The sequence below is a fragment of the Stegodyphus dumicola genome, chromosome X1 (assembly GCF_044657685.1).
Source record: "Stegodyphus dumicola isolate Sdum_Otavi_A_Nest chromosome X1, ASM4465768v1".
Lineage (NCBI taxonomy): Eukaryota > Metazoa > Arthropoda > Arachnida > Araneae > Eresidae > Stegodyphus > Stegodyphus dumicola.
In genome coordinates, this window is record NC_140780.1 from 249,700,492 (window position 1) to 249,712,634 (window position 12,143).

Genomic DNA, 12,143 nt, shown 5'->3' on the forward strand with positions numbered 1-12,143 from the left:
CGGCGGAAAAGAAGCCACAACGGTCAACGAAGCAACCAAGACGACCAGACTACTACTAGCAGTCAGCGGGAACAAATCAGCCACATCCGGGAAAAGACACAAGCGGATTCCCTGGCAAGTGGCAGAGGCTGGATGATGGGGAACAAACAGCCAAACGGACGGTACTCCACCACAGTCAACGGGCAACATGCCCCGAGGGGAGAAAAAGATCACTTCCAGAGGATACCTTCCCTAGGAAGTCAAGGAGGAAAAAGAAGCGTGCCAAGAAAAGGAAGTTCGAACCCGTGGCCTGAAGAACAACAAACCCCAGACGTCATCGGTAGCAGCGACAGCCACATACCTTACTTGGAACTAGTTCGTGAAGAAACGAATGACTGACTACGCCGGTTCGAAAAAAAAAAAAAAAAAAAGAAAAGAAAAAAAAAACTTTTGATTTCATTTTGAAGTATTCAGTACTGTAATGTCTAAAAATGCACAAAGTGCTTCTTAAGAGAATCTAAATTGTTTTGCCTCTAGCAAGGGTTTATTAGATGTAGCAAGAAGCTGAAAATTTTATTTTCTCTGGAACTTCTCTTTCGTACCAAGAATCATGCTATTTAGTTGAAAGACTGTTTTATGCAGTTTGTCGAGATAAAATGATTTATTTCCAGCAACTTTGTTTAATTTGGATGTAAGAAACTGTAAATTGTATATATATATATATGTGTGTGATAGAAACAAACTCAGAAGTAATGACCAGCAGGAATTTTGATGTCATAGAATGCTGAAACGACGATCCACAATGAATAAGAAATTTGGCAGTCAAGGTATATTTAATTAAACTTTTATTTCAGTAAACATGCTGTGGCCACAATCAAGTTGGCACATTAATTGTGCCTATTTCAAAAAGTTTACATTTTAGATAAATCTGCAGTAAGATAGAAGTAGCAGACAGACTTCAGTGCAGCTATGCCAAAGCGTAGAAAGCAAGTGCGTTTTAGGGTGAAATCTTAATGCAGAATGAGTTAGTTTTGGTTTTTCAGAGCGAGTTACTTACTGCGTTTTGATTGGATAGTTGATACTGCTATAAAATTACTATTAGCTGTTTGAGTTTTAGTTCCATTTACATCATCAGAATTATGTATTACATAGGTCATATGACATGGATTTGTCTCGAAATGACGCAGTGCAAAAGAAGGTTACTATTTTTAGAATTGAGAAGGGAAATTAACTTACGCTGCTACTAATCTGTTACATATTCTTTATTATTGTTATATATGTATCCCTCCTTCAAGGAGAAAAAGGGGTAGCGACAGAGAAGCTTTTTCAAAGGAAAAACGTTAAAGCACTAGCAAATGAAGAAAAACGTAAATTATAAGATTTTTATCAGCAATAATTAAATAAATAACTGTAAAGTATAAATTATAAATATCATTTTTTAAAAATAAATGTAATTTTTAGAGTCTTTTTAAATTTTCTGAGAATTTTAGTCCAAAAAGTCTTTTTATTTGAGAGTTCACACAATCATAGTTCTTTAGGGAAGGGCTCTTGTTATCACAAAATATTACAAATAAAACTTTTACATAATCATTACTCATAATTAAATGTAACACATATAAATATTTATGATACTAATTTCCGTATTGATGAATTACATTTTAACACCGTGAATACAATAGGAGTAACATTTTCAGAAATTATGGTTTCACCATTATTATCTTTCATTTGCAAATCCTGATTTTACCAAACCGGAAAGCCTCGCAGTACTTCTAAACAAACATTGCTATCAATAGGGCTAACCTCTTGAGCTAACCAGTGTGTTCTCTGCACTGGTAGCTCAGGGTGCCTAGGCAGTTACTTGAAAATGCCTCCGTTCATTGCATAAGGTAACTAACCTTTGTGAACTGCACTAATACATTCCATAATAATAAAATAATATTATATAAAAAATTACACTCACTCATAAAATGAGACCCATCAACATTACGTTATATGAAGAGGTCTAAAGGAACAACTGTACAGAGGTAATAACAGACCTCTGTTTTGGAACGAGTACTCCCTCAACATTCTCAACACACAGTCTCCCATAAATTTTAACATACATTTACCAAACTTTTGTATAACTTATCCGTATTAGTTTCACTTACTTTTATATTCGCATTTTATATTCTCCGAACAAGTACAAAAGTCTTAAAATTAATTCAAATATTTTTAAACAAATTCATAAATATGATTAATGACATTACAATTTAATAATCTTGCCTGAAATAGTTTTAATTCTTTGCTTATTTAAATCAAAAAGTTATTTAAACTTGGCCATAAAATTCTTAATTTTTCATTTTCATAAAACAAAAAAGAAATATTATTACACATTAAATTTTAAAATAACATTTAATTAATTATTTCATAGCAATGAAAAATTTCCCAAGTGTGCCAAGAAATGTAACCTCATAGTAGCACAAACGCAATGCACTTCATTAACAATAATAGTCATGTAAACAAGCCGTACCCTAGAGGAAATGATGTCATGGGAAAGAACTTTGATTAATGTATAAGGTATTTCTCCCGGCTTCTTGGCATGCCTTCGTGGTGTAGTGGTCTGCACGCTGGGAGCGTATTCCAGAGGTCCGTGGCTCGATTCCCGGCGAAGGCGTTGCTAATTTTTCATCTCTCCGGCCTCAAAATAACTTAATGTCTCTACAAATATATATTAGAATCAAATAAAAAATATTATTTTCTCAATTACTTGACTTATAATATCATTTTTATGATCTAATTATTTGTAAATCATTTGAAATTGTATATTAGCTGTCCTTTAATTTCAGTGGGAAAACTTTGCTAAAAATTCTCGGCTTAATGCGGAAATACACGGTAGTCTCTTTACTACAACTAAACAGCAAATCAGGCTGAGTTAATTTCGAAAGTTTGAGGTAAATAGACACATTCACTTACCTATAGAAGTGGTAAAAAGTATGAGAAATCCCAGAAACATGATGACACTGTAACCTACCCTGAAAAGAGAAAGAGAAATTAGTTCTGCTCACTGCTCTTCACATGAGCACTTCACATGAGCTCTTCACATGAGTTCTGGTTTCTAAAAATTTTCATTATTAAATACAGATTACACATCACTTTGTACTGCATATTATTACTAGATTCATATTTTGTAAGATTCACTCTAAGTTCCTTTTGTGGCTAGATCTTTACTTGAACTGTGAAGCGACTATTCGCTAAGTTCAACTGTATAACTAAGTACGCAGGGAAAGGGGAAAAAGACCCTTTTATTCAGCTCAAGAACAATGTGTACAGATAACACTCCTGATGCTTACAGGGCCTCGCTAATACTTTTGGCGGCAACTCAAAATAGAAAACGTAAAATTAAAACTAATCCTAAGTTGAATAATCAGCCTAAGCTACACAGCGATGTTTAAATGCGTAATTGGTGCTGTACCACTGACGTAGACTAGCCGGCAATTACTAATATGCAGGGCCGTAAAATAGCAAGCTTAAGTAGCAGAGAAACAATGTGGGCGAAAGGCAGAACATGCTCTGAACACGCTTTGCCTGAAGTAACTCAGACGCCAGCTTAAATAGCAGCTGTCTACCACATTTTGTATAATGCGCAAAACTAAAATATTATTCGTGCGAGAAAGCGTGAGATGAAAATAAGAGCTATAGCTTGAAAAGAAAAAGAAAAGAAATAAGAAAGATTGCTTCTAAAATAAAATTAACTGTTAAGAAAATTAAGATAACACCCCACAATTTAACCTGATCACGTACATCCTAATTTTGCTGTACAGGAAAGAAAAAATGTGGGTTCGATTTCTAACTATATACTATTTCTAGTCTCGTATTTCTTTAAATACAGCACGCAGATATAATGGTTACGAAATGTTTCGAATCTCCAGTTTACAGATTACATGTTTTCATGAATATGCTTTCGGTTCCGAAATTTATGGTTACTTTAATGCCATTTCCACTTTAATGCTTTTATACGAACTTTCAAATTTATAAAATTTTTTTGCCGTTCGTAGGAGTTAGTAGAATTTAAAGCCTGCTGTGATTCAGGAATTCCGAAGAAAGCTTGCAAGGTAATTAGTACTGCAAATAATATAGTCACTTTTGATGATGAAAGTATATAAGCATATGAGGTTTAGACACATGCTCTTGCATTACCAAAAGGCAAAAATTATTTAGTTTAACGATTAACATGTTTCAGGATCAAATTGCATCATTTAAAATAAATTATTTTTACTATTTAAAATGAAATATTTCCCTTTGTTTTCAGGGGATTTCAGTGGGACAGAATGCTCCTGAAAGAAATTACAATAGAAAAATCACCTGATCTAGACATACACTAAAATAAGAAGAGGCAGAGAGCGAATATCTTATTTTGCTATCGACACGTCGCAAAAGTTTGAAATGATGTCATATTGTTCCACAAATGTTTCTCAGTTTTTCAAACTACACAGCTAAAAAAGGGGTGATCACCCTGGTTTTGCAATATGATGTGCACAGCGTAAAGTTTTTATATTTAGGAAGCAATTATTTTATTATTTTCGCCTTTACGTTATAAGATATTTCTCCCACCGTCTTAGCAGGCCTTCGTGGTGTAGTGGTTCTGCACGCTGGACCGTTATTCCAGAGGTCCGTAGTTCGATTCCTGGCGAAGACGGCTGCATATTTTTCATCTTGCCTGCTTCTAAAAATATCAAAAATGTCTCTACAACGTCTTTTCTACTTTCTCTGGCTCCCATCAGCATGCGAATTAGTTAATGTGTATAGGAACAGACTTGTTGGGTTTAAAAGAGAACTTTTGGCAACCCGTTGCGATGCTATGTCTTCCCAAGTTATAAATTGACTTCGGCTGTAGCCTTGCTGACCGTATTTTCTGATAAAAAGAAACTAAAAGAGAAAGAATAATTTAAAAGTTTTAAGCTTTCTTCTGTGTTCGGTGAAAAATCAAGACAAAGTAAAAATTCGACTGATTATCCTCACCGTAAATATGCGGCAAATTTGCGGTAAAAGAACTTGGGGGACAAAATATCACATCAAGTGATTGAGACAGATGAATCCAAAATAATCGCTGTTAAAAATTACCCGCGGCCAACTACGGCAAAGAAATTAGCTTCATTTTGGGCTTGCATTCATACTATTGGATACCTATAAAAGATTTCACAAAAACTCGAGAACCCTTGTTGAAAAAGAAAAAAGACAAAGTTTAGTTGATCATTGGGGGGTGAATGCAGTTTTACAGTTTTTGAGAAACTTACAGCTGCTTTGATTCTAGTTCCCGTCTTGAAATTTATTGATTAGGAAGAAAAAATTGCAGATAACTACAGACGCTTCTGACTTCGTGGTAGGAGATGTGCCTATGAAACATGGTATGCCGATTGCATATTTTAATAAAACCCTAAATCAAACTCAAAAGAATTTTATACAGCTACAGAGAGAAAAATTCTATGTGTCCTCTTAGACCACTATAAATTCAGCGCGTATTTCGGTAAAGAGCCAGTAATAGTATGTACTGACCATATTGCAATCTCTCGCATGTGTTAGGGAATGAATTTATCACAAGACTGATACGGTGGGTTCTGAGGCTGCAGGAGTGTAATATAAAATTTAAATATCCACCAGGGAAAGACAGTGTCGTGGCCGGCACTGTTCGAAAATTCAAACGAATGATGAGGGAAAAGAGGTGTTCAGTCATATTAGCTTTAAAAGTTTTAGATTCGCGAATGATAGTATCAAAGGAGTTGAATGCAGACCCCGAGATTACAAATATTTATATTTATTTAAAGGATCATAATAATTCTGAACATCTCCATATGACAGGACTCAGCTACGGGGTCGGGAAATTCGGAATTATTAATGACTTGTTTTACAAGAAGGTCACGAATAAAAACACGGAATTAGGACTGGTTATCCCAGCTAATCCAAGACTAAGTATTTCTGCGTGCGTAGGGTTCGTAATAATAGTGTTCATAACGCACACAGATCGGATGATAGGTTGAAAAAATTTATTTTATCCAAGAGAAAAAACTTCAGAGATCTGGATCTTTCCACAGAAATACTCGTACAGGTGTTCGATCGCCAAGTACAATCAATAGTTTAAACTTTAAACTACTAAGATCGTTAAACACAATGCAATGTAGAGCGTATCTATAAGGCGACGCTGTCAATACTCCGAAGTTTCTCTGAACTAACAATTCACAACAACAATTTTAGTTTTCTCCTTATATAGTTTATCTTATATAGTTGGTCTTACATAGTTTTCTCCCGACCGCCGAGAGACTTTTAGTACTTTATGCTTCTTGAAATTACTGAAATGCATATGAGGGCTGGATACGGTTACGGTTGCATATAGGATCAATTACAGTGATTCAGTTACAACGCCCAATACTGTTACACAGAGAGCAGTCCTAAATGTCGCCAAGTTTAAATTAGTTACGTTAAATACTGGAGGCAGCTTAAGTAGGCTGATTTGTATGTAGGGTTAGACTACGTAACTTTGAATTTCACCCCTAAATGGCGCAATTTACTCTGTAGCTCAAGTATTGCCTTCCGTTAAATTTGAAGAGTTAATAAAATTGTTATTTTAACTTCGTAAGACTTTGTTATCTTAATTTTAGACTAGAGTGATAACTCTCTTGTTATTCTAGTAGCATCTGAAGGACATTGATTTAAACTCCTTCACAAGCACAACCTTACAAAGTGTTGAATGCTAAGCGTTCGTTATCATCTGCAGGGCAGGCCAGGGTTGAAAGATTTTGACTGAAGATAAGGTAATTTTGTGTTCGGGGGTGTAAGAGTGCCGATAATTTACTTTATTTCCCATATTCGTTTATTTGGCGTAGAGGATGTTATTCCAGACACAGAGGCTATCCGAATCTCTCTCTGTCTGCCATGATACTTTTCTTGCGTTTGCTTTGTAACTTTTTAAGGCTGTAAGGTTTGAGAATGTGAGATATCTACGAAAAGTCCCCCAGACTTTTCTCAGTTACTTGACAGTATCTCGGCATTCCCTGTTCCATCATTTCAAATATTTTGGTAACTTTGTTGCTGCCTTTGGGATTAAGAATCCTGTTAGTAACAGCCTACATTGCCTCATTAACTAGCAAATTTTCAGCCGCTTCAGCGATAAAGAAATCCCAATTGGCAAGATCAAATAAAAAGTTTTGTGTCTTTGCAACATGAGATAGTTTCTTGGTTTCTTCAGCAAGAGATTAAAATATAGGGAAACGACTGTTCTGTTGCTTTATACACCAAAAGTAAGGAAAGGCAAGATCAAGTGTGTGAAATGTTCTCATGGACTAGTGGAAGTAGGTTTTTCTCGTCATTATTAAGTTGACAGGGGCAATAATCATCTATCATTCGCTTTATATGTCGTCCACGGGAGTTAGTGTCATTGCTTCGCACAGAGGACTAAAGCCGGCAGCAGCTTTATGAGGTCATCTAACTTTCGCTGGTCTATGTGTTCATTAGGTGAAAATCATCATTAATGCTTTTATATATATATTTGAATTGCTGCAGCCTGAAAGTATGCGTCCCGCGAGATTACATTAGATGGATAAGTAAGTGAGGACAAAATAGCTAAACCTCCGGAGGCTTTATCACTAACGATATATTCCTTCCTTACTTTTGGGTATCTTCGCTGTTTAAGGCAACAACAAAGTGAGCCTAGACAATGAAAAGCCTAGACATGACAATGGATACTGATCAGCTCTTTGATGTTATCAAGGCCATGGTGGAAGCCACAAAAGTTTCAGAAAATAAGGGTGGCCGTCAGGAATATTTATTTTTTTCGTTGCACCTTCTTAGACTTGCAGGGAAGCAAAGTTTTGAAGCATTAATTCCCTCTTCTACTTCAATGCTAGAGCTCCTAGACTTTCCTCATATTTAAATTTGAGAATTTATTTATTTCTCCTGTGAAAGCGGCGTTGGTTCGTTTTATCAGATTTTTCATGTCTAGGCTCTTGAAAGATGTTTTGATGAGCACTTTTAGGGAGACTGAATATTATTGGCAAGCAACTGTTCTTATTGATTTAGTAACATTGGCGTAAGAAGTATTTGGTCATGGCTGAGACTTCTGCACTATCCTTTTGGCTTCAGTATATGAAATGTTCCTTGCCATTTTGATAGCCTATTCGTAAGAATGCTGGATGTTAATTTTAGCAGTTAACGCATAATGGCTCAGTGGCACAAATGTAGCTATCATGGCCTTCCGCAGAGCATTGCGTGCATGCGTGATTACCATGGCAGGACATTTTAGTGTGACCGAAATGATGGCATTGAATGCTGTATCTTAGAACGCGGTTAACCGCGTTCTAAGATACAGCTGAGATTCAGCAAACTTACTGATTAAAAAGTTGAAAGATTCAACGAACTGCCGAAATAGGCACACAGGCCAAAACGCGAGGTTCTTAAATTTCTACCTAGCAACCTTCACGCTCGCGATTCAAGAAGCACACTTACAATCTCGTTTCCCTTCTATTTAAACTCAATTTACTTCTGCTAAAATTTGAATACTCTGCGCGTTCTACTACGATTTACATACTCTGGCATTGGCAATTCTAGGGGAAAGTAAAGGCTTGACAGGAAAGATAGCTTAAACTTAAAATAAATGTTAGTTAAAATAAATATAAACCCTACAGGCTATAGGCTTATAATTCCACATAGAAGGATGGCTTTCCAATTTGCTACACAGAAAAAATTCTCTCCGAGTCTGATGGGTAAGATTTCGGCATGAATATATATTGAAAGAAAAAGAGTCAAGGTATAATGTGAATGGGTCATTTTCGATTCATTTATTCACGTTGCGAATAAAGCGAGGAATTTCAGATTATTTTATTTGATAGCTAGGCAAAAGTATTAAAACTGACGAACTGTGCTACTGGTAAAGGGTTTTATGGTTTAAGAAACAAGTAATAATCTTAAAAATACAAAAACAAAAATTAAACTTTTGAATTGATTTATGAAGTAACGAATTTTAAACATCAAAACCTCAAATTTGTGATATTTATAATTTTAAGTAATGAAAAGAGTTAAGCTATTTAAATTAATGTCATTTACAAAAAAAAAAAAAAAAAATCTTTTATACTCTCCGGTGATTAGAGTGACTCTTTATTTGAGGTTTCAAAGGCACTGGGATTTTGAAATCTTTAGGTGTTATTACTGAGCAAATCACAGGAACAAAATGGAACGAAATACAAAATAATTATATATTATAAAAATAATTATATACAATATATTACAAAAGTGTACTTACTTGTTACTTATCGGCCCTATGAAAGGATTAGCCAAAGCCTGCACTAGAGGTTTCGAGGCAAACAAGAATCCTACCTCAAAATTCTCATTAATTAAATCTTCATGTCGTTTCCGTTTTCTCTTAATCTCAGGGTCTAAGTCATTTAAGGTATCGATATTTGAAGTGACTTCGGCTTGGCTTTCCGTAGTGAATTTCCAAAATACTTCGTTTGGAACTAAAGTAAATCCGGGTATGTCCCACTTAGAAATAGGCTCCTTCGTTGAAATCGGTAAGTGAGGCAGAAAGTGTGGTATATTCTCATCATTCAAAGGAATATCTGGCAGAGGGAAAAGTTTCTTTGGAATATCTTGCGTAGGTGTTGCAATCGTTCCCATGGGTTGATGCCGCAAATGATACAGAAATGATGGAATAATAGGCACTAAAAATAGTTTTGAAAAGTAGTGTTATTCAAAATTAAGATAAATTGGAATTAATACACACTGTGAAAAATAAGTTTGAACAACTTAAACTTCGTTTTTTATTTGGCTTAAATTTAACCTTGTTAACAAAATTGAGCATAAAAAAGGAGAAATTTTAATTAAATTTTAGAATTAAATTCTTCTGCTCTTCTTTTTGAAGATACTTTTTCGTTCAGCATTGCCTTTGGGTGAGTTAATTTGATTAGCAAAATTTCAAAATTTAGTTATGAGTTTAATACCTCAATCTTGAACCCTAGACATAAAATGAATAAAGTAAAATAACTAGAAACTGAAGGGAAGCTGACAAAGACAGAATTACGCATTATCAAATAAAATTAAAAAAAATAAAATTAAAAATAAAAAGTACTCATCAATAAGAATTTTCAGACTGTTGCAATGTTAGCAATTAGTCTGTATTTGCCAGCATCTTGATCAACAATGCACTAAAATCTTCGCTCAGTTAGTCGAAATCTATTTGCTGAATTAACTGATATATTTTAGCTGTTTTTGTAACCAGGTGTCTTGATTATAATTTTTTAAGAATTTCAGCTCTTCTGTTTGTTAATAGTTTGAACAACTCTTATTCTTGAAAATGGCTTATAAATTCTGGGCACGAACCTTTATGTTAAGGATAACTTGAAGGTATTTGTTAAAAACCTCATAGAGTGCCCGTATGGGTAATAAGCATAATGTTTTGTCGCTCCTTTTTCACTGAGAAAAGGTTTAGCAAGAATTTCATGGACAAAATTGTTTTCTAAAAGTCTTATATAAAAATAAACGTAAGAGATTTCGCTTTAGGAAGAATTATTAATAAATCATGCAACAGTGAACTCGTTTTATTGAACTTATTATACAAATATGTCAAGTAATCTATGCCATTTTTAATATTCTAAATGCTCTGTAGTAAGGAAATATTATCGTTACCCACCAAAAAAAATTAAAATTTTAAATTAATGTGTGCTAATCACCTGATGAATTATACATCGTAAAAGTAATATCTCTAGAAACAAACGAACATAAATAAGAATACTGAAAACTTACACTTTAATGGCTAGAAATGTTGTAGGATATTACAACTAAAATGCAAAACAACTAAAATTATATACAATAAAAGTAGGGATCATTATGACAATGAAACAATAGGCATAAAATCGAAATCTTAAAAATTGCTCAATAGAACGATATAAGTTCAAAAATGGTAAAGGGGAATTCAAACGAACTTTAATTTAAATGCATTACAGGATTTTATGGATGAATTAAAATCCTGTTTTATTTAAAAATCTAGTTGTCAAAGCATTTTTGATGAGATAAATTTAAGTACTGATCAACGTTGTTGCGAACTTGATAATCCAAGCGTAATTGATAACATTTGTTTCCAACTGGATTCATTACACTTTCGCTGAAACTGTATAAGACATTAATTTTTCACTCTCTCTCTCTTTCCATTTAATTTTCATTTGCGTTTATTGTTAATGTTTTTTTTTCTGTAACACTTACATAGTAAATTGTTGTCGTGTGATACGGTTTCAGTTTCAAATCTGAATGCACAGAATTAAATACATCTAAATCGCACATTGAATTGAAATTAAATACATTGAAATACAAAACTAAATGCATCCACGTCGTGAAATGAAAGTGAACTGTTGTTTATCTTTAGGGATATTCCACTTACCAACGGAAGTTAGTAGCATGTTATCAAGGAGTATAGCTATAGCCACAATGAACAGAATCAAGCGCCTTGATCCTCTTAGATGTGATAAACATCCGCAACACCCAGGATCTCCAAGTTGTTCCCCTCCCATTGCGTCAGCAAGTTACAAAATCTGCAAATTAAGATAAATTTATTGTTTACAGCGTATGAGAACATAAAAGGAGTTAAATACCTTTTTAGATGTAATTTGTGTTAAACATAAATTGCGAAGTTTACTAATATAGGGTGGGCCATCTAACTTTTCGAATTTCAACCCTGCTAAAAATGCCCCATAGAAGCCAGTAAAACATTTTATGGGTACCCATAACGTTTTATGGGTTTCTATTGTCTTTTACTGGTTTCTGTTTGTCTCTGTGGGTTTTTCTTACTGGTATTAATAGACCCCCATACAACCAACATCAATGTCAGAACTTTCTACTGGTTTGTACTGGTTTATACGTATTTACTTTTATTGGTTTTCTTACTGGTATCACTATAATAATAAATCCTCTGTTAGTTTATATGGGTTTATGCTAATTTTCTATGTGACGTTAATAGATTTCTTGTAAACAATAAAATTAACAGAATGAAAATATCATCTTTTTAAGACCATCAGAGTAACCTGGAAATGCAGGTGGTCGTTTCCCCCATAACACAAGACATCCTCAGGATATCCTATTTAAGTCGCAATGTCCCGGGAAGCAGTTAGGATATCCTGAGGATGTTGATTCTCAGATATCCTGAGGAC

The 12,143-nt window shown here is 34.3% G+C and overlaps 1 protein-coding gene across 4 annotated transcripts in view; it reads right to left on the reverse strand.

The window, feature by feature from the left end:
• LOC118192252 (synaptic vesicular amine transporter-like) overlaps positions 1 to 12,143 on the reverse strand; it is a 105,426-nt gene that overhangs the window by 73,281 nt on the left and 20,002 nt on the right. For 3 of the 4 annotated variants that reach the window (XM_035363175.2, XM_035363174.2, XM_035363173.2), the window contains exons 2-4: positions 11,378 to 11,528; positions 9,248 to 9,665; positions 2,932 to 2,990 (exon numbers count right to left, since the gene is read on the reverse strand). In XM_035363175.2, coding sequence (XP_035219066.1) covers positions 2,932 to 2,990; positions 9,248 to 9,665; positions 11,378 to 11,507 — 607 coding nt within the window. In that variant the 5' untranslated portion in view covers positions 11,508 to 11,528. The remainder of the gene's footprint in view (positions 1 to 2,931; positions 2,991 to 9,247; positions 9,666 to 11,377; positions 11,529 to 12,143) is intronic. The other variant, XM_035363176.2, reaches the window with a different exon arrangement.